The 23,804-nt window shown below is 40.9% G+C and overlaps 1 protein-coding gene across 1 annotated transcript in view; it reads left to right on the top strand.

Moving 5' to 3' along the window:
* CSMD1 (CUB and Sushi multiple domains 1) overlaps positions 1–23,804 on the top strand; it is a 1,753,937-nt gene that overhangs the window by 918,049 nt on the left and 812,084 nt on the right. Inside the window, exon 4 of the mRNA XM_060234944.1 lies at positions 11,565–11,759. Within this exon, the coding sequence (XP_060090927.1) occupies positions 11,565–11,759 (195 nt within the window). The remainder of the gene's footprint in view (positions 1–11,564; positions 11,760–23,804) is intronic.

Below are 23,804 nucleotides of genomic sequence, written 5' to 3'. Positions count from 1 at the left end.
CCTCTGAATTGCAAAACCAGGAGACAACATCAGAGGCTTCCATGCTCTGTTGTTGGCTGTCCAGAAGAACTGTTTTGGCCACTGTGTGAGACAGGATGCTGGATTAGGTGGACCACTGGTCTGATCCAGCAGGGATCTTTTTGTGTTCTTAAATAATAATGGGATCTTAGACTACCAACACAGTACAGAAAGGACCCAGTAGCTAAGCAGCTCCGACATAATTCCAATAATATAAAATAAACCTGAAGTTAATTTCACTGACATGAACATACGTGTGTGTACCTAACGGCATATTTAAAGTTAATTTTATGTCTAGTCCTGGGAAAATACACAATGTAACACTGATATTCAGGAATCCTCCTCAACCCAAATGAAGTAAGTCACTTCCTGAAATGACAGTTAAAATGAGAAATATTGAGGTTTAAAGGCAAGTCAAGCTGAAGGAACTATGTTGTGACATTTTGTAGTGTAAGCTTTAATTATTCAAAGAAGAATTTTCAAGCCACTTGCAGCCCATCTCTGTAACAGCGGTAAGAGCCACATTGAAGCTGAAGGTAAACCTTAAAATCAATACTTGTCAAAACAGTTGTGATATCAAGTGTCATGTTTGGTTGAAATAACCCTGCAGCCTAGCAGTTTTTGCTGTAAGTTGTAATATGAGAGGAGTGCAAAGGTAAGCTGATACTATGGCATTTGGAATTCTGCTGTGCTGTACAAAAACCTCACTCTCTTGAAAAAGTAAATTTACAAGCATCTTTTCCTTCATGAATCCCGCTTTACTTAGCTTGAATAAAATAAGGTGAAGTGTAACAGAGCCTAATCTCCACAGCCCAAAGAAATACAACGTACAAAACATGTTTAGTAAATCAGTGGCAATATGAAACTGGATGGTTGCATGCTTTATCCTACCTGTATGAGGGAAGAAGGAAAGGGAAGGGACATATTGCTTATTAACTAAACTGTAATACTAGATTGCTTTTAAATATTGTGTTGCCAGTCCCATTATATATGCATGCAGTTGATTGGTGATATGAGCCGCCCTGAGCCATTTTATGGGAAGGGCGGGATATAAGTCATAGAATAAATAAATAAATACATAAATGATGATAGATTACAGTTTATTAAGGCTGTAAGTAACTGCCACTTGCCTGCCCTACCAGTTGTTTAATGTCTGTATGAATTCTTGGAATGGAAATTACATCTGTGTAATCTGTAACTGAATATGTGACCTGCAAGGAATCTTTATCACATGTGAAACCGATCCTTGCTTCATGAAGCGCCGGGTGCCATATATACTTTTTCTCCCACTTCCCCACACTATATGCAGAGAGATAATGACTCACCCTAAAAGTAGCTGAGAATATGGCTAAGTAGTGATTTGGATCCAGGAGCATGAGCAAAACCCAACTACTGAGTCTTCCCAAAATAAAAAAATAAATAAGTGCAATTTGCTAGTGGATAATTCTGCATCTCTAATTTTGGCTGGAAGTAGTACGAAACTTTGAGCTTTGGTCTTGCATTGCTTCAACTGTGTGTTATTTTTTCCATATTTTTAATCTATCTAGCTAGTTCAAAGTGGCTTGTGTGTGTAAAGTGCTGTCAAGTCACAATTTACTTATGTCAACCCCAAGAAGGGGCTTTCAAGGCAAGTGATTAAGCAGAGGTGGTTGACCATTGTCTTCCTCTGCAAAGTCCTTGGTCATCTCTCTTCCTAGTATCAACCTTTTTAGGTATTGAGATCTGACAAGATCAGACTATACCATGCCACCTCCCCCCGCCCCCCACAAGTGGCTACCTGGAGTACATTTCCTTACTTAATCTAGGCAGTGTACTCCATCTTTGCTTTTCACAAGAGGCTCTAAATTCCATCCCAATGAGCAGAGATTTTCCTTATAGATGTTCTCTGCCAACAGATGGCCCTCTGGAAAACTGAAAAGGACAGTGATGTATAGAACAACTTATTTGAGAAGACATGCCTGTTCAGCACCTTTATTCTATTTCAGGAATTTTTTTCCCTAACACAGGGAAGGAAGGGATTATGCTCAGATTCTTGCAAGTGAGCCAAACCTAGAATCACAGGGCTTCTGGAAATGCAGTGATGTAACTTTTGATAACACAATTGGAAATGACATCAGGACATTGTGAGATGCCGTTCCAGCCCCCCAGCCCCAATTTCTTCCTGCTACTCACTGGAGCTAGGATGAGCAAAGGGGATGGGAGTATCCCCTGCTTCCACCCAAAGGAGATGGAAGTATCCCCTGCTTCCACCCAGGAAATAACCCTTCTTACAACCAAAATCTATTTGGAGACATTACTGAGGATGATATGGAAAGGTAAATTTATGGGTAAAAGCAAGCAGATAAAGGATGAAAAATCATCACCCCAAGTTCTTAAAATAATTAGACATACATTTTTGTTTTTGTTTTGTTTTTAATTTACAGACCTCCTCATGCCAATGAAAATGAGCACCTGTTATGATACAGGCCCTGTAAGCTTTCCTACTGTAATAAATAGGTAGACCATTTTAATCTGGAAACTTGAGTATGGACGTATAATGCACCATTACCAAGCATCACAATCTAAATCCCACTCCTCTTGCTACTGTTAGTAGAGTTTTAAAGAGAGAGGCTTTCCAGCTACAAATCTCAAATAACTTGTCCAACTGAGTTTTGAGTAAGTTTAAAAATAAAAGTATTTAGTTTCATAATTCAAATCTTTATATATAGATGAATTAGGAAATAGTGAAGGAACAACATCTTAAGGACAGCATCATAAAGAAGTAGTTAATGGAGAACATCACTTGGCATAACTGCCAATTAAATAAAAGAGAAAGGGCTTTTAGAAATATTAAAAAAAACTGGATAAAAAGTAGGATGTAATTGTTGTTGGACTAAAACTGAAAATGAGGGATGTGTATTAGGCTATATATATATAATCAGATGTATGTAATTTATTACAGAGATTAGAGTTGAGACGTGGGCCAGGAGATATCCAGTAAAATATAGAATTATAGCTAAATTTATAATTCCAGTATTAATTAGCGAAAGACTACTTCAAAATTCTTGCAATTTGGTATCTAACAACATGGATAATTAAACTGCTGTATGAATTACAAGGTGCCAAATCTTGTTGCATCAGAATCATATCTAAGAGAACAGACATATTATACAAATGATGGTCTTGTTTGCATCTACAAAAAGCTTTATCAGCCAATGATAGATATATGTTTTGTGACCAGCAGGTTCTTGTAGTCTTCTAGTTGAACGTGTGAGACTGCCTTGCATTAGGTCAGACATAGGGTTCTGCTTAGCCTAGTATTTAACGGGCGATTCTTTGATGTCTTACAGTGTACCTTTTTGACATTTTAACTGGACATGCTGGTGATGGAACCTAGAAATGGAACCTCGCAGTACATCTGCTTTATCACTGAATTGTAATTCTTCTTCACCAAGTCTTTTATCTGCCAGCCTAGATTCAAACTAGGCTGGCCATATGCAAGTTTTACATGTACTGGTAACTACATTTGTGCTTATGCAGGTTGTTTGCTAGCTGTTGTGCTATGTATCAAATGCTTTGCATCTTCTAGCACTCCTAATGCTAATGAAGGGAATTGTATACGAGGTCTCCCCCCACCCCGGTCTAAATCATCTGAAATGGGGCAATGACCTATATTGTCCATGAATTTGTAACCGGATGCTTGCATGACTATTGAACGCATAATTGCTCATAAAGTTCCCTTTACTCCAGACTCCATATTGCTCAACCTTTGGAAAAACGTGGAAGTGCCTAGACACAAGAGTGAATTGGTTGCATTACTTATCTTAGCAGCAAAATTAGTAATAGCCCAACACTGGAAGGCTTCTGTTTTACCTACTAAACGTGTTTGGTTTTTAAAAATTTGGGACCTAGTAGTAATGGACAAATTAGCTACTACTATAAGAATTTCTGAAACATCCGACACAAGCCAGGTAAAAAACTTGTTTGTGGAAAAATGGTTCCATTTTTTTGACTATGTACAATCGGAACAAAATACGTTGTGTAAATTACCGGACAAGTACTTGACTTTTGCTTTATATTAGAACTATACTTTGCTTGGCATGTTCTGTAATGTGATGGCTCATGGATAGAATCTATGTTTGTTAGTGTTATAGTTGATGTTTGTTAAATGATGTATATGTTATTATTCTAATAAAAATTTGAAATTGGAAAAAAAAAAAAAAACTCCAAATGTTCTGTCCATGTATATTGTTTTTTTTTTTTTTTTAAAAAAAACACATTGAGCAGGATGGTGAGATGTGCTGCAGCTGTGTCCTAATAAAGCCTGATTTAGCTGTGTATCATCCAATAGTGAGTCAATCACATTAAAGTATTCAAATGTCCCCCCCCCCCATGTAATTAGGCTTCATAGAACGAAGGGTTCTGCTGCTGTCAGCAGTTACTGCTTGAGTTTTTTCAAATGCTGTGGCAAACACAGGCTAGTGTTTAAACAGAATCTGGATGCAGTTGAGGGCACAATTAAGTGCACTTAAAACTCCATTGACTTGAGATGACTATCTTAGTCCATAGATTAAAATTCCATTATTTCAATTGGAGTTAAATATAGTACATTTTTATGCTGGGCTGTAATCACCAGGTGTGTCCAGCACAAAGATAAGCATTCAAAGCTATAACTGGCAGCTTTTGCCACATCAACTTTCAGAAGAAAAAAAGAATACAATCCATAGCTTTGTGTGAAAGGTACAAGATAGATTTTGGCAACTTTGCCCCCCAAAATAAAATGTTTTTAAAATTATTCCCCACCCAACCATTTCCACAGCAGAAAATGTGTCAGTTCAACCTGACCTGCACTGAGCTTAGAGTATGTGTCCTTGGCATGCATCTGCACTCCACATCCACAGGGATGTAAAAACAGTCTTCAATAAGCAATCCAGTTCTTGGCAGTGAAACTATACTGTTTCTCTTAAAGCAGGAGTCAAGCTACCACATTTGAAATTCTGTTGCCCTTTTATGTGAGAAGGAGATAATATTAGGCAGACCATCTGGGATCATTTTCTGAATTGTGTGGATTTAACGGCATTTCATTGATTGTGCACACACATACATGAAATGGTCTGTAAGCTCTCTACTAAATTCTGTTTCAATGGTATTGGTTTCTGCCTAGTCACTCTTGTTTTGGTTTCGTTAAAGCAGCGTATGTTAGGTGGTCTCCATGAAAAGCCATTGTAAGCATGATTGCTGTTAGATGTCCTCTTCCATTGTGCAGAATCTGTTCTGTCCTTGGTTTACTAATTTTCTTGGAGCAAGAGGAAGGGAAACCTCTTAATGAGCTTTACTGAAAGCAGGACACATTGCTATGCTTACTCTGTAGCAATGACAAACAGTGAAGCATTTGCAGTTGCCTGCCACATTGTCCAGACCATGGTAAACAAGAAGAAAGAGAAGTGGGAGGGATGCATCCACTTGCACAGATGCAAAAAGAGCACATGCATACTATTAAAAGACACAATCCCATGTTGATCTAGGGCACAGTAATCAAGAATCTGTGATCAGAAGTTTCCTGTATGCTATACCAAATGCAGCCACTGTGTGAAACTTGCAAGTTATCTTTAGGGTAATCAGAAAGTATTAACAAAAATGGACATTTCAAAGAAGGTAAGTTTGAATGTCAATCACATTTTTGTGTGAAATTCTCTACCTCTCAGGTTAAAACAATCTTCTAAAATGGTTTCTGCCAAAGAATTCTAAATGGAAGCTTGTAAAGTCAGTTGCTCAGGAGAATGTTTAGCCCATATAGAGTATGTTTCTTCAGAATCAGAAGCCCAAGCAGCTTGCGTCATTTTCCTCTCTTCCATTTTATCTTCAAAACAACCCTATAAGACTGATTAGGTGGCTCAAGGTGTCCTAGCAAGAAAAAATTGGGGATCTGAACTGGGTATTCCAGATCCTAGTCTGACATTCTAACCACTGCACTACCTTAGCTCTGGTGGAGGCAGGCTTTCATACTATAATCCTGTACACCAACAGATTTCTCAGATTTGCAGGGGATCCCCCTGTTTTGCAGGCTCCTTCCTGCCTCCAGTCAGCTGGCTGATGGGGGATGCCCTGCCCCCACAGCCCCCACCTGCCTTTTCACTTTAGAACTAGAGGAACCTTGGAAAGCCTTGCTTTCTGCTTGGGTGTGAGGAAATGAAGGCTGTATTCAGGGGAACTGCACTGCTGTAATTTTACTTATTTATTTTAGGGGATGTGAAAATGTCCTGGCTCCACCACCAAAGTCCCCAGATATTTTCTGAGTTAGACTTGGCAACCCTAGGCAAACATTACTGCCAGTATTGACCAATCCTCTTCAGGTTGGTGCCCCCTTATAAATGTTCTCCTTAAAAAAAAAAAAAGGTTGAAAGGTGAATGACCTGTTTACTGAAAAATTCTAGAACCAGAAATCCAGATAATAGTGAAGTGCTTGGCATTTCATCATTTCTTGGTCAACAAGAAAAAGAATATGCCAATTGCATTGTAGCAGCCCTAGAGCAAGGGCAACATGTCACCCTCCAACCAGCTTTTCCGGTACCTGCCAAATGTTTTTAGAAAGTGGGCAGTACATGGTGGGGCTTTTGCCTGGCAGAGCAACTGATTAATCTTTAGAAATCTGATTGGCTGTGCAGATTTTTTAGAAGTTGCTTTGGCAGCAGTTGCCACAACAGCACAAGGATCTTCACTATGTAGCTGAAGGGAAGTTGTGTATATGCAAGAAAATATTTTTAAACAAGATGCACATTTTAAAAGGCATCCTATTAAACAGAGCTTCTACCTCAAATGTTGAAGAATTATTCTTATAGTTACAGATGACTTTGCTTTCTGACTTTTTGTGGTTGGCTATACCTCTTGTTGCAGCAATTTTGTATGTGTGCTCACCAACCTGTGACAGGATTCCAAATGAGTCTGCGGACTCAAAAAAAATTGGGGAAGGGTCCTTTGACTTAGAGGAAATCCTGGACACCAACCAGAGCTGAACAACATTTATTGCAGGCAAAGGGAGAACAAGATTAGGGAAATGGTCTAGCACATCATGAACAAGGAATTAGAGGGCCTGATGTGCTTGGTGCATCTGCAGTGAGCCATGACAGCATGTACAGGTTCAGTTCCCTTGAAACGTCTACATTTGTCAGTACCAGATTATTAAATGAATTGTCATGTAGGTGTCAGTTTTCTTGGAAGCATGGAAGTCTTTGACTGCCTTATACTAAGGAAGATCGTTGATCTTTGAAACTCAGATAAAGGTCTTTCACATCATCTGCTGTCTGATCCTTAACTGGAAGTATTGGGGATTGAGCCTGTTTATTTCAAAAACACAGGTTTTGGGGTTCTGCTTCTGCCTGAAGCATCATTCTTGTCTGCATTGCCAAAAGTTTTGGGATTCCTCCAGAGCAGTTTTCTGGAGGGTGTGAGGGGCTTGTGGAACTGGGGAGGGAGATTCGTGGTGTCCAGTCCAGTTGTTCTATTGCTGCCTATGGATGTGTTAAGTAAAACTTGGGGGGTTTGCTTGAGAATTTATTTTAACCCATTTATATTTTATCTTGATTAATGCAGCACCATCTTTATTATTCAAAACAATAAAAGATAATGCTGCATTAATCAAGATAAAAAGATGATACCGCATTAATCAAGTTCTTTCATAGCAGGTGATCATTATAATAAAAAGCATTTATATTTTATAAACCCTGTCAAAGAACATAAGTGGAGTTTACATATTGATAGGATAAGGGTATCCTTGCATAGCTAACACTGCAAAAGGCCTTGTTTATTTAATAAGATTGCACCTATCTTGCCTGTATATATTTGAATTGCATATACCTTAGGAGATTTAGATAATAAAATATCCTCCTATGTTGCATAGTTATGTGTCCATCATAATATATCTTAGAGATTGTCTTGCTAGTCCTGTATAGCTACTTAAATGTACTTTCAGACATATTCTGGGGGAAAAAAAACATGAATAATGTAATCAGAATCCTTGATCTTGACAGACAGCAGCATCCTATGTGCCATTCCATATTTTATTGAGCAGATGCTCACCACCAGTGACAGATGCTCACCACCAGTCCCAGCCAGTGTATATTTGTTAGGTCTGTAAAAAAGCTGTAGATTTGTTGTGAAACCTCTCTCCTTCAGCATACACTTTGTCAAATGTGTGATGCCTGTGATTAATGCACTTTCATATAGCACACCCTCTCATGAAATGCACTGGAAAGCTGACTTGTACAAGCAATACTTGCAGAAAGCAGGTTATATATCAGGATATATATATATATATATATATATATATATATATATATATATATATATATATATATATATATAGTTTTTGCCATTTTTCTCTAGAATTAGTATTTTAAAAGAGAGGGAAAACAACAAGAGAAGTCTGTTCAAAATTGTGTCTCTAAATCCAGTTTGTCTAATAACATTTAAAATATAAACAAGGGTCCTGTTACCAGTGTCCATATACCATGCATTTTATTGGGATTAAGCTTCAGTTTATTAGCCCACATATACTTCAAAACTACCTCCAGGCACCGGTTCAGGATTTCTACAACCTCTGCAGGATTAACCAGAAGTCTGAAATGGAGCAGAATAAGTTGTCTCACCAGTTTAAATAAATTGGAACTGTCTGAAACACACACACACACACACAGATGCCCTGATGGAAGGGCATTTTCCAATGCCACTCAAAGAGGCAGTGGTCCGCCCCCTCTTGAAAAAATCAACCTTAGACCCGGCCCAATTGGCACATTATCGGCCGGTCTCAAACTTGCCCTTTTTGGGCAAGCTTATTGAGAGGGCAGTGGCGATGCAGTTACAGACTTTCCTGGAGGATGCTTCCGTCCTTGACCCACTCCAGTCCAGCTTCCGCCCGGGTCATGGGACGGAGACGGTGTTGGTCGCCCTGGTGGATGACCTGCAACGGCATCTGGATCGGGGCGGCTCGGCGGTGCTGATGTTGTTGGATCTGTCGGCTGCGTTTGACACAGTCGACCATCAGTTACTGACCCACCGCCTCGCTGACGTGGGGATTCAGGGGCTAGCTTTACAGTGGCTTTCCTCTTTCCCCGAAGGTCGGGGACAAAGGGTCGCGATTGGGGGTGAACTATCCCGGAGGCGCACGCTTGATTGCAGAGTGCCTCAGGGGGCGGTTCTCTCCCCGATGTTATTCAACATCTATATGCGTCCCCTTGCCCAGATTGCCCGAAGGTATGGGCTGGGTTGCCACCAGTACGCTGATGACACCCAGCTCTATCTACTTATGGACGGCCGACCGGTCTCCGCCCCAGAAAATCTAGACCGGGCACTACAGGAAGTGGCTGGATGGCTCAGACTGAGCGGGCTGAAGTTAAATCCAGCAAAGACAGAGGTCCTTTGCTTGGGTCGTCGGGGTCTGGGGAGGGAAATCCCCCTTCCGGTTTTTGAGGGTGCGCCGCTGACGGCGACGGACAGGGTCAAAAGCTTGGGGGTACTATTGGAGTCCTCCTTAACGATGGAGGCTCAGATAGCAGCCACTGCCAAGTCTGCTTTTTTTCATCTTAGGCGGGCAAGGCAGTTGGCCCCCTTCCTGGAGCGCAACGATCTAGCAACAGTGATCCATGCCACGGTCACCTCGAGGTTGGACTACTGCAACGCTTTCTACATGGGGCTGCCTTTGTGCCGAACCCGAAAGCTACAGCTAGTGCAGAATGCCGCGGCCTGGCTGTTGTTAGGACTCCCAAGAAGGGAGCACATCCGGCCAGGGCTCCGGGATCTGCACTGGCTGCCAATAGCTTACCGAGTCCGGTACAAGGTGCTGGTTATTACCTTTAAAGCCCTATATGGCCTAGGACCTGCCTACCTGAAGGACCGTCTCTCCCCACATTTGCCCCAGAGAGTTCTGAGATCGGGAACTCGAAATCTCCTAGTTATCCCCGGGCCAAAAGAAGCCCACTTAAAATCCACCAGGGACCGGGCCTTTTCTGTGGCGGCCCCATCCTGGTGGAACCAGTTGCCAGAGGAGGTGAGGGCCTTGTGGGACCTTGCCCAGTTCCGCAGGGCCTGTAAGACAACCCTCTTCCGGCTGGCCTATGACTAGCTGGTACAAGAAATCCAGGTGTAGTTATATTAGAGGTTGCTGTCCCTAATGTTTTAAATGGTTTAAATGTTTTGTAATTTTAAATATTTTATAACTTAAATGTATTAATTAATTTTAACTGTTCTATGTTTAAATGTCATTATGTGGAATTTTATGCTGTGAGCCGCCCTGAGCCACTTGTTGGGAAGGGCGGGATATAAATTAATAAATAAATAAAATAAATAAGGCCCATTGTAAGGAAAAATACAACATGTTTTTGAAGGAGGCTCTGGGTGAGTACCCCCTCTGCTGTCTTCCCTTCTACCCACCCAAGTGAAGGCATTCACTCCCCACCCCCTCCAACTACCACCCACCCACAACCACCTCTTTCTTTCAACTACCCACACACCTGTGGCACTCCACTACTTCCCCACAAATGACATTCATTTACGTTCACCCTTGCTGTCTTCCCTTCTACCCACCCAAGTGAAGGCATTCACTCACCCCCCCCCCCTTGCTGTCTTCCCAGCCACCCCACAGCAGAAACATATGCTGGTTTCCCCTTACATGTGTGTGTGTATCCCCATGTCTGTGGTAACTCAAAGCCCTGAAAGAGGCCCAAATGACATTTGTTTGGGTCTGTGGAGCTAACTAAAAACAATATGTCAGGGGGAAAATGAGAGATTCTGGAGTATGAAATATTCTCCCATCCTCTGGCGCATTTCTTTGTTTCTTTGTTTTGTGGTTCTTTTTTTTGGGGGGGAGGGAATTGCAGGTACAGAGAAGTGACACTGAATCACAGTTTTGGATCATATAGGGTGCCATCGAGTTGCTTAGATAATATGTAGATATTACAGAATCTTACAATAGACCGCATCTAACAGTACAATGGAATAAGACCGGAAAAGCTGCTCAGTTGCAACAAAGCCTGAGGAGAGTAGGGAACATTGTTGCCTGTGAAACGCATGGATGCCTGCCTTTTTTGCAGCACAAAGAAATTATCTCAGTGTGCTTCAAAAATCAACTAAAAGGGAGGATTCAGGTTCATAGCATGCAAATAATCTCAAAAAGATTAATTCTCAACCCTAACATAAATACTAATAATGTGATAGCAGCAGATAAAAGTCTCATTGGTCAATGGTAAAATTTTCATGCATCTTGGTTGAACAAATATGTCCTATAAGTTCAGGTTTTTAAATCAAACAGCTGTGATGTTTCCTTGAGTGTATATTCAGTGGAAGTGTATGCTGCATTTCTATATATAATGCATTTAAAATGTATCAGCTAGTTTATCAACATCTGCTCATTTTCTGGAATCCCATTATCCTAAGTGCAGTATATTTCTTCTAAATGAAATCTGAGAATTATGAGATGTATATTTACTGCACAAATAAATGTATGATTTCATTGATATAGATGTGTTTATGTTGTATATTTTACCTTAACAACATCTATTTTCTTTCATCAACAGTGCTGCCTAGCCATACATGTGGCAATCCTGGGGAAATACCTAAAGGAGTTCTTGATGGCACAAGATTTAATATTGGAGACAAGATTCGCTACAGCTGTATCTCAGGCTATATCCTGGAAGGTCATGCTTTGTTGACATGTATCATGAGTCCTGGAAATGGAGCGTCGTGGGATTTTCCAGTTCCATTTTGCAGAGGTATGAGTTCTGTATACTTTGACATGGAATATTACTTTAGGGACACCAAATAGTTATGCAAAACACATTTAAAGTCTCGATATGGTTTGGTGAGAGCCAGGACATCTGACGTGTGTCAGATGTTGATCCCCTAGAACTGCGAATTTTCATGTCTACCAAGGATCCCTAGAGTATTCTTTGGAGAATAGCACAGAAGTTGGCATGCTCTCTAGGTTTTCTTAATCTTTGGATGTATTCCTAGAATGGATGCTCCATGGGAAGTCACAATGAAAATATATACATAGTTCAATGTTGATCAATATGCTGACTTGAAAAAATGCAAAGCAATTAATCAGAGACTACACATGTAGCATTTTGAGCAGTTATTACTTTTGGAGCTAAAAACCTGAAATGAGATAGAAGTCTAGTAGAAATTAACCAGAAGGGACAAATGAGAAGTGTGCATGTGTGCGTGCGCGCGCGCATGTTTGCATCTACCATACTTGGGTCTTTTTAGTTATGTTTTACATGACCAGAGGTCTTTTGTGGCATGATCAAGAAGCCAAGCATGCATCTTGTTGATTTCTGAAGATTTGTCATGACTTTTCTTTCTCCCACTACCTCCTCTATTAGCTCTGTGCTCAATGCTGGTAGCTACTGGAGAATGCCTTCTAACTAGGTTGTTTCTGTTCTCAGCTCAAATACAAGTTTACAATGGCCTAAAACAATTCTGGCAAAGATGAGTTAAAATATAATTGAACTGGGTGTAATAAGTATTACTGGAAATCTCATCACATAGTTGGTGAGATTTCCAGTTACACATATTATACACAATTTAAATGTTGATTGACTCAGATTTCCTGTTGGTGTTCTGAGGTTTAAAAACCTAGGGATCTAATTTGTTTTATAATCTGTTGAACATTGCACATGCATTTTGCAAATGAGGAGGCAAGCCAGAGACTTGTAGGTTGAATAAATGGTCACAGCTTTATTGATTTTACATAACCCACAATGTGGTTTATCCTAATCAATCAGTCTTTTACACTGCAATTAACTCTGGTTGCGTTTAGGTCAGAAAAATCCTCTTCCCATAGACGCCCCTTTTACACGGCAAGCAATTTTTTTTTTGACTCTGCGAAGGTTGCCAGGTCTGCATTGGAAAATGCCTGGAGACTCGGGTGGAGCTGGGAGAGGTCAGGGTTTGGGGAACAGAAGGGGCCTCAGCATGGTACAGTGCCATAGAGTCCACCCTTCAAAGCAGTCATTTTCTCCATGGGAGCTGATCTCTGCCAGCTGGAGATCAGTTGTAAAAGCGAGAGCTCTCCAAGCCCCATCTGGAGGCTGGCAACCCTACAAAGTCCAATTGCATCGAGGAAAGCTTTTCATATTCACCCCCTTTCCAGGCCTTCAAGTTCAGGGTGTGGTGACACAGATGGGCTTTAAGGTGCTGCCGGTTCAAGTTCTTATTGGGCCTGATAATCCTGAATAGTTTCGCTCTTCAAGTCATACCTCAGAGTGTTTGCCACAGTTGTCTGCTTCATCACCTGTACCTCTCAATAGCTACACAGATCTTGTTCCTATGACAAGATCATTCTTTGTGTAGTAGGATTTATTGTTCCTTAAATCTTGTTTCCCCCTAACCTCATAGTGTAGCGTGGACAACACCTTTCTCCTCATAGATCTGAGAATCTGGTAACAGAGTCAAAAATTCTGATTAGGCCAGAATTCTGGCTGATCCCTCCTGCAAACTGAGGAGGAAAGAGTGGTTGTGGGGCTAGTCAGAAAAGTATGAGGTAAGGTGGATCACACACTTTCAGGGGCCAGCAAGCTAATAGTGTCTGGCTGCCTGATTTGTGCTTTCCTTGCCACTGTACAATGTTGCACTGAGGAAAATCTTATTTTATCTCCAGCAGTATATTATTCCAAAACTACTTCCACTCTAAAGTAGCCACTGAAATACAAGTGCAAAGATAAGTGTTTACTATATGTAATTTTGCCTTGTCTGCCCCCTTTCCTTTTTATTTTATGTAAACAACCACCCCTAAACTACAAAATGGAAATTATGATGCTGGCAATTGTGTCTGACCTACTGATAAGGATGTTCAACCACCTGCCAGTTCGGGTTACTTTTCATTCACCAGTGGGGATCAGGCAGCTAAGTAATTGATGGACTGTTTGTCACCTGTTCAATGAGCCCCATGGCGCAGAATGTTAAAGCTACAGTACTGCAATCCAAAGCTCTGCTCATGACCTGAGTTCGATCCCAGTGGAAGCTTGTTCAGGTAGCCGGCTCAACGTTGACTCAGCCTTCCATCCTTCTGAGATCGGTAAAATGAGTACCCAGCTTGCTGGGGGGGAAAGTGTAGATGACTGGGGAAGACAATGGCAAACCACCCCCTAAAAATTCTGCCGTGAAAACATCGTGATGCGACGTCACCCCAGAGTCGGAAATGACTGGTACTTGCACAGGGGACTACCTTTTTTTACCTACCTTTTGTCACCTGTTCATGTGCACTTGCAGGAATGGGCTACATGAGTAGCTGCCTTTTTCTTTTGTGGAACTCAAAGTGTCTTAAAATATGATTATAAAAAACATTAAAACAATATAAATAAAACAGTTAAAAATAAAACGTTACAATTTAGCCTTGAAAACTGCCCATAAAGAAAAATGAAATGCAGCCCTAAATCAAAGTGTCTTCATCTGCCTCCTGAGGATTGACATTGAGGGCATTAGGTGTAGATCCCTGGGGAAGATCCTTCATAATTGTGGGGCTGCCACTGAAAGGCCCTTTTTTCTGTGCCCGCCAGACATCTGACACTGACTGCCAGCTGATGAGAAATCGTCAGGTATCTCCAGCCTTCTTGAGCCTGTGAGCACCTTTGGAATTCTGACACAGGGTGATGGGCTAGGGTTGCCATTTGCCGTGTGGAGATGAGGCATCCCCAAGTTTTGTGGACTGCTGCTAGCTGGCCTGCAGGGAAAATCCTACCTCCAAACAAATGTCCCTGAACGACATTGGCAGTGCACATCATCATGTCAAGGATGACAATCTACTTTTTTGCTTTTGTTTTTACCATAGAGTTTTGCCTCAGAAGTAGAGCGTCGCTCTGACATTGCTAACACGGTGATTTTACTTCTAGAAGTGATGTCAGCATGTTGCCAATGTTCCCACCCACCCTGGAATGCCCCCCAAATCCCCCCACTGTCAGGAGGAAGTCACCTGGCAACCCTGTGATGGGCACAGACAAAAAAAATGCTGCCACCGTAGATGAAGCCAGCCACAGAATGGCTGCTGCAGGAGGTGAAGTCAACCACAAAATATTGGGGACTAAGGTTACACATAAAACTAGTAGTAACCTTTCAACATTTCAGGCATAAGCTGTACTTACCAGGATGCTGTTTATGATTCACATTGTTTTGAGTACTTGTATGCATAAACACACTTTGCCTCCACTCATGCAGTGAAGATCCTTATTCTGTGGTGGCAGCTGCTGCCAAGGCATCTTTTAAAAGAAGTTTGTACATCCAGTCATCCTGACTCTAAATATTTTCTAAACAAAACATTTGGAAGGCCCACTTAAGGAGTTGGCAGGTGCCATGGAGCCCACAGGCACCACAATAGGGTCCCTGATCTAACTTCTGATCTACCTCTGGCAAAATTTTGCTCTGTACTCAGCAAAGTCTTCTGTGCTGAGCAGGGGGAATCAGGAGGTGAATCCTAGGTGGATGTTAGCCATACAACCCAAACAAGTGTCAAAAGATCAGCCTCCTGATTAAAAACCTGGTTGAACATTTTTAGCATTTCCCCTAAAAGAAAGCATTGTAGGCACCAATGAAGCCTTAAAGGGGAGGTGCATTCCATAATCAAGATGCCACTTTAAAAAAAAACATTCTACACCATTTTTGTGACCACAATTTGCAGCATGGTACACCAGACTGGGGTGGACCATGCAACAGTAGCAGCAATGGCTAAGGTTGCTGCTACAATTTTATCTGAACATGGTCCATTCCAGTGACTATCAGGCTACTCTTCAAAATTCAAAAAATCTCAGCATAGATTTCTACATTGATGTATCCCAGAATGGTTTTACTGAGTTTTGAGCTTTAGGCAAAGATTCCATATATCTGAGTTTAGACTCTCAATCTATACAAATTATTCTGTCATTGATTTACTGTAGCGAAGAAATGCATTTTTTCCCCTTTTGGAGTTCTGAAATGAGCAAAACCTTCACTCTGAGTTTTAAGAGTCTCTCTCTCTCTTTCTCTCTCTCTCTCTGGGCAGAGAAGAGGCAGGAAGAGGAGAAGTCAGTTCAGTTGATTTTCAGAGTTACCTTCAAACAAATGCTAATAGATCTAGGCAATGGGATGGTCAAGCTCTCCCCCTTCAAGCAGGGAACAGAGATTTGGAGGAATTAAATACTAGAAAGACATCAGGAAGAAATTACTGGAAACTTCTGGAAAAGCTTTGTAACTTGTTCATTAATGATTTAGAGTTGGGAGTAAGCAGTGATATGGATAAATTTGCAGATGATGCTAAGGTGTTCAGGATGGTGAGAACCAGGGAGAGAGGAGCTCCAGAGGGATCTGTCGAGGCTGTGCAAGTGGGCTTCAATATGGCAAATGAGGTTCAATGTGGGCAAGACCAAAGTAATGAACATTGGAGCAAAAAAATACTAACTAGAGGTGACTGACCAGGAAAGATATCTTGCAGTCATTTTAGATATCTCACTGAAGATATTAACTTAGTGTGTGACTGCAAAAAAAAAGGCAAATGCTATGCTGGGGATTATTAGAAAAAGGAACAAAAATAAATCTTCAAGTATCATAATGTCCCTGTAGAAATCTATGGTATGGCCTCCTTTGGGTTACTGTGTACAGTCTGGTCACCGTATTGCAAAAAAAAATATTCCAGCATTGAAAAGGTGCAGAAAAGGGAAACTAAAATGATTAAGGGGATGGAACTCCTTTCCTATGAGGAAAGGTTAAAGAGGCTAGGGGCTTTTTAGATTGGAGAAACCATGAATGAGGGATAACATGGTACAGGTTTACAAAATTATGCATGGAATGGAAGAGGCAGAAAAAGAAGCACCCTTTCTCCCTTTCTCACAATACAAAAATTTGTGGGCACTCAATGAAATTAATGAGCAGTAAGCTTAGAACAGATCAAAAGAAGAACATCTTCACCCAAAAGAGTAATTAACACATGGAATTCACTGCTGCAGTTCCCCAGGGCCTGTAAGACAGAGATGTTCTGCCATGCCTATGGTAGAGGACAGCAATGATCTGTCCTCATGCCTGCCCCCCCCCCCCATTGTTCCTCTCTCCCTCATAGGGTAAGGATGGAAACTGGTCTTTAAATGCCATCTGAATAGTTTTTGAGTTGCTCACTATTTAAACTGTTTTAACCGTTTTATTTGATTGTACAGTATTCACTGAATATATTATTGGAATGTTGTTCACCACCCTAAGTCCTGTGCATAGGGGAAGGTAGTCCATAAATTAAACAAACAGTTAATTCTTTAAAAAAATGAAAGAGGAATTAGGCTGTTATTTGGCTGAAGTGATTGATTATCTATGGCATTATAGCTTCTCATCATTTTGGCAACCAAGTCTGAAAATTTAACTGAATTTCTTTCAAGGACTGATAAACCTAATTTCATCCATAGAGATTTATGTGTCCATCCTGTTTACACTGCAGTAAAATTCATACCAGAACCTCACCACTACTGTCACAAAGGTAGTGGAAGGTGATAGGAATTAGGATTTATGAAACACAAAGAGATGGGGTAAGGGGATTCCTGGGTTAGGGTTAGAAGTTTAGAACTCTTGAAGAACTTTTTTTTATTTTATTTGGTTGATTTATATACCGCCCTTTCCCATACGGGCTCAGGGCGGATCACAGTCATAATAAAACAGTTCTCTCAGAGTTCTGTTTTGCATTCATAGTGGCAGGTTTCTATTCAGATTAGAGCTCTAAATATACAAGTATATATTTTATATGTTAGCAATATGAGAATCAAATTATATACTCATAGTAGAAGCTTTGAGTGATATGTGTTAAGCATTGCACAGACAAAAGGAGACATGCTTACAGTGTGATCCTAAGTGTATTTACTAAATCTACTAAATATTTACTCACAGGGAAGTCAATGACACTTGCTGTATTAGTATGTTTAGGATTACAACCTTATGTTCAATTGACTACAACTTAATCAAACTCGGTATTGATCAATTTTTTATAGTATGAAGCTTTTTATAATATTTTATCCTCATAATAGTTATAGTATTCCATTACTATACTGAAATTTGTAAAAACTGAACAGAGTACATATAATTCCCTTTTCTGCTAATTGTGCTGATTCTTACAAATCAGAGTAATTTTGCTGAACGTAGAAATGACTAATTTTGCAATTATTTCATTTAATACTCTGAAAAGTAGTTGCTGTTAAGTAATTACAGCTATGCTTACTTAACAAATAAGAATTTCCAGTAAAATAATTGAACAAAATTCCAGAGTTCCTTAAAGGCTAACACAGTTTATTGTAGCATTGGCTTTCAGCCCTTCCTGTGTTAAATGCGAGGAAATATTATTTATTCAAATGGTCAAAAATGTAAGAATAGCAATGATCAGTGTCATTAACTATTACAGTTCTGAAGTGTACTTTGCTGGTCTAAGCTGAGATTGTGGCTGTGGTCAGATGACAAGTTTAGCATGTTTTGTCCATGCCTCTAATTTTATCCTGGAGAACTCTGTCTAAACATCCAGCCATAACCTGCTGCTCTGCATAGCATCCAGTGGTCTATTTATTTATATTTATTTATCATTTAAATTTGTATACTGCCCTTCCCTGAATTCACAGAGCTCAGGGCAATTAACAACGAAGTATTACAATTTTAAAGTATTACAAGTTAAAATATGTTAACAATTGCCCTAAAAATAGGAGTTTGGGGAATTTAACATGGTGTGTAATCAGGCCACAGTGAGATCTTGAGAATCTATGTATACAGAAGGTGTCTGCTTTGGAAATCACCCAATAATGAGGAGATTTGTTCTAATAATCAATGGGATTTTATTATAAATTATAGACAATCATACAAGAATATAAGATCACACAACAATCATACAGCCTAATAAAATAGAGTTGAAATGGACAGGGGTAAACACGAGGGTGAACAAACAGGGTAATAATTACCTATTGTAGTCTTCGAGGAAGGCTCCAATGGTGACAAAAGTAGGAATGTGGGAGATGACCCTCAACTGATCAGGTATCGAGGGTGTATCTAAACAGCCGGGTAGGGGTACTGTCAGATGCACGCGTGTGGGGAGTTGGGTCAGAGATTGTAAGGACTACCTTGAACCCTTAGGGGGTAGGAGGTCCAGGGGATTATGACACTGGTTCAGATGGGACATGATGCTGTACCACATGGTACAATACCTCAGAAAAGGGGAGGCTCCAAAAGTGACAGTTGGGCAAGACCTGGGTGAACCAGGGGTGAAAGGGATTAAAATAATCTACTCAAATTTATCTAAAATGGGACAATAGAGACTCAAATTAAAACCTAAGGTGACACCCAGTTCATATAATAACACTGGCTCTGAGGTATGGTACTTCTTCCTCTTCTGCCTCTTCGTGCTGGTACCATTCTTTGTTTGAGTTCCGTTGAACAAAGGCTTAGGCAGGCTGACAGGATCCACGCCTAATATAAGCTTGATTGCCTTATGCAGATGTTAACTGCAGCTGGAGTGTATGTGACCCCTTCGCTTCTCTGTGATGGGGTCAGGAAAACAAGATGGATGATGGTGGTGTTAGCCTCAAAACTCAATTTGCACGGAAACAGGCTGGAAACTGCTCATCTGGATAGCTTACAGTGGTACGGCTTCTTCTACTGCAGCGGTCGAGATCATACACGCATGGAGCAGCTGGAAGCTCATCTTTACTTCATGCTAGCACTCATTTAAAGATAGGGAGTGCTGTGGTGACGCTTGGGTCTTTAGATTCCCAATACGTTTCTCAGAAAATAACGGGTAAAGTCCACATCTTCGAACCAATGTGGGAGAGCCACCACTCCAGGCCACCTGGCACCCCAATCAATAATCACAATGTCTGTATACACGGAAAATAGGGGGTTTTCCATCACAAATAGTTAAAATGATATCAGAATGATGCTAGTAAGACATACCATATGCATTATAATCCCACAGTAAGTGGGAAAAAAAGAGTGGGGGAGGGGAAGGGGGTACTAGGTAGGATGGCACCCACTGCTGTCTTCAGCCCAAAAGCCTGACTGAACATCTCTGCCTTGCACACCCTGCGAACTGCATAAGGTCCTGTAGGGCTCAGATGTTGGTTAGCAGGAAGTTCCACCAGGTAGGAGCCAGGGCTGAGAAAACCCTGGCTCTGGTCAAGGACAGTCAGATGTCTTTGGGGCTAGGGATCACCAGTAAGTTGTTGTCAGCAGAGCATAACGCTCTTTTGGGGACATACCATAGGAGATAGCCCCATAGATATGTGCTCTGTGGTAACCATGGAGCATCCTTTTTGTTGTTGTTGTTTTTCATGCATGTGTATTCAAAGCACCAACTCCTTTTTGACAGCTCCACAATCCCTCCTCCAAGTACTGTGATCATTAATTCCTATACAACTGTATTTCTCTGCCAAAAAACACTCCCAGTCTTACTTCCTTTCCCACTCATTTAATAGGACTATATAATTCTGTGGCACTGCCTGAGTGTATCCTGTACCTTTTCATCTCCTTATAGAGCTCTCCCACTAGAGCAATATTATGACATAACTTGGAGTAAAGTTCCAGGGACGGAGTCCTGGCTACTAATATGGGAACCTAAACAGGGACTGTTTCCATTGCTGTCCTATCCCAGGAAATGGTGGAAAGGGTTAGCAGAAAGGGCCCCCAATCACAACAAAATATTATGGTAAAGAAGTGCACAAGTTGTGATTCAAAGCCCTTGCATGAATATCTGATTATGTGCACTTCACCAACTGCTTAAAAAAGAAGAAAAAGAGTGAAAATGGAAGGGAAGTTTCAGCCTTCCCTAATGGAGAGTTCAGACATCTGGAAATGTAGGGTAAACCACTTATATCCGTAAACCCTGGACTTTCCCCCAGGGTCGGAAAACTCATAATTGAGAAGAGGTAAGACGGGGGAATGATAACTGAGGAATGAAATCCTGATGATGTTGTTTGAACATGATTTTTCAGTCTGCAGGTAACAGCAACAACATCAGATCAAACAGCTCATCTGACTTCAGCCATAGCTTTGCCAGTTATAATTTGTCATTGCACCAGTTCTGTTCCCAGAGATTGTGGCTGTTCGTTGTAATATAACTGTACTAGGAATAAAGCCCATTGTAAGGAAAAACAAAGTGGGCTTTAGAAAGACGGTCTAGGCAAATGTCCCTTGCTATCTTCCCACCCTCCCAAGGTGGACATTTTCTGTAGGGGAATTGATCTGACTTCAGCTTTCCTCAAACCCTCCTCAAACTCCACCAACAAAATTTCAAGGAATTTTCCCCCAGCCTGGAACTGGCATTCCTAGTCAGGACTGGCCCCAATGAGTTCTTCTTCAAAGGTCTTTAGTGATACCTCTGGCTCTTTCCCTCCTTCTGCCTTCCTCAGCCAATTGAGGGAATATTTTCTTTCAGTCCTCAACCAATGGTTGATAGATAGACTTCCTTGCTTCAAACCCTTTCCCCAGTGGTCTTGAGTACTGTGTGAGTGTTTCCAGATTTTGTCTTTTTATTCTCTGTACAAGAGAACAGTTTGGAAGAGAAAGCAAGCTCTAATCTAAGGCTTGAGTCACTGTATGAGCACTGCATTTGGATAAAGTTGCATTGCTGAAGTAATGTAGAAATGGCTTTCAGAGACAATGAAAAGAATGAAAAGGGATAAAATCGGGCAAAGCATGTCAAAAGGACAGCCAAGGGAAACCGAAGATCTTTGTCCAAGAAAATAAGGGAGTGACTAGCAGAAAACTTCACACATCTTAAATTCAGTAAAACATTTGGCATAAATGTAGGGGATTCATCTAACAACCCATCGCATAAAATCAAAGGTAGGACAAAGTCTGGCCTAGGTATCATCAGTAAAGCAAAGACAGAAGTGAAGCAGTACTTTTCAGATGACACAGTCATGTATCCTGGGAGCCCAATGATGATACACAATGGAAGTAGTATACACTACTTGCGATCCTCCAAATAAGTGTGGTTGCCATGTTATGTGAACAAGGGTGACATGTGTTTACCATGTGTGCATGGATCTTGCTACTGTGGTGCGTGCCCTGGTAAAATCAAGAGTACTGCAGTACGTGCCTCATGAGACTGCACATGAAGCTGCAGATGATGACTCCTAGCCACCATTTTTTTGTATTGGAAATGGGGGTGAGGACCAGGGAAGAGATCTCCTTTCAGCCTCATTCTGCCCTTAAGGCTCCAGGAGGCAAGGCCCGCTGCATCAGGTCTGGCCATGTGTATCAGGCAAGACAACCCTCAAGGGGTAGGGTTGGATTGCTCCCTGAGCTATATAAAGCCTGCATTGCAACCAGCTCACTTTTGGTTCTGCATTTGATGGTTTTGCATTTTGATGGAATTACAAATAAAAGTGTCTTGATTGTTAAAGTCTTCAAAGAAACAGCTTCATTGGGATGATTCCAAATTGTTTGAGTTAACTGCATAAATTGTCAGTTTGACACAGACACACATGATTTAATGATGTCAATGGGATGTTTTAAAATGTCACTATAGAACATAGAATGTATATAAACTGCTAATAATATACAAATGATAGAAGCTACAGAAGCCTAAGGCAGAAATCTTTAGAACCCCTCCCCATTTAAAAAAAAATGCTGAGTGAAGGAAATATATCATTGCACCTAATTAAATGACTTTCCTTGAGAATTTTCGAAGATGCCACCTAATAAGGAACTAGTAGCTTCTTTGCAGATGCTTTTAATAAGTCTTGCTAAATAATGTATGCTCATGGTTCATTTAGAGCTGTCCAAAGCTGCAATTCTTTTTTTAATTGATAAGCCTTACATAATGTGACTGGAAATGACAATATGTCACTTGCTAGAGCTTTATAATATGTCAGTCAAGTTTTTAATTGCATCCGTTCTATTGCTGGTGATGAACGGTGAAGAAACACCTTAGAAGGTAGAGGGAGAAAGAAGGGATTTGTGGCACCTCTAATGACTGTCTCTGTGTTCTGTAACATTAAAATACAGCTGTGTTTCTGTCTGCTTTGTGGTACTGTAGCCAAGTAAAATGAGTCCTATATGATCTGTCAAATCAGGACCTTGTGGAATAAAGTAAGATTGAATGGGATCACAATAATAATCTGAAATCTGGTTCTAAATGAAATGTAAATGGATTAGTTTAACTGCTGGATTCTGTTTACTTAGTCCAAGTAAGCTTAATCCACTAGTGGCTATCACTTAGTTAAGCAAAGAAATTGGGACCATGGACCATGGACCTACAGCAAAAAGGGTTGTTTTTTTTTTAAAGTCCCCCAGTGTGTGCGCTCAAGCAGAGAAGCACACGAGCTCTCCTCAGAGAAGGGTTAGGAATAAAAACCAACCCGACCATGCTGGAAATGGCTTGGTGCAGTCACTCAGCTCTTCCACTTATGAGTTGCAACGGGGCGTTGAAACAGCCACTGATTATGTGGCCTAAATGCAATTCAGGGAGAAACTACCGGGAAAATCCAGGTGGTTTTTTAATCCAGATGGGAGGTGTTTGGAGACAGGGTGAAAACAGGTGCAGTTTGGAGGGCAGATGCATTTGTGTGATTGTGCACTTTTAATCTGAATGGGTGGCAAGGCTAGGTTGGGGCAAATCTGTTGTGTGAAACCACTCTCAGAATGGCTTACCATATGGAAAGCTGTGTCATGTAGAAAATCCCCATAGTCCACACCTACATTCCTCACAGCACTTGAAAGTCTTACAACACTCCCCTGATGTTAGCAGTCTCCTTGAGAAGCTTTTGTAAACACTGTGACTAGAGTGAAGACATTGCCAATGGGATACAGTTTTCATGTAAAATATTCTTCTG

Source organism: Heteronotia binoei, chromosome 1, assembly GCF_032191835.1.
Source record: "Heteronotia binoei isolate CCM8104 ecotype False Entrance Well chromosome 1, APGP_CSIRO_Hbin_v1, whole genome shotgun sequence".
NCBI classification, from domain to species: domain Eukaryota; kingdom Metazoa; phylum Chordata; class Lepidosauria; order Squamata; family Gekkonidae; genus Heteronotia; species Heteronotia binoei.
The sequence above is the reverse complement of the archived record's forward strand: the minus strand, read 5'-3'. Positions and strand labels throughout refer to the sequence as shown.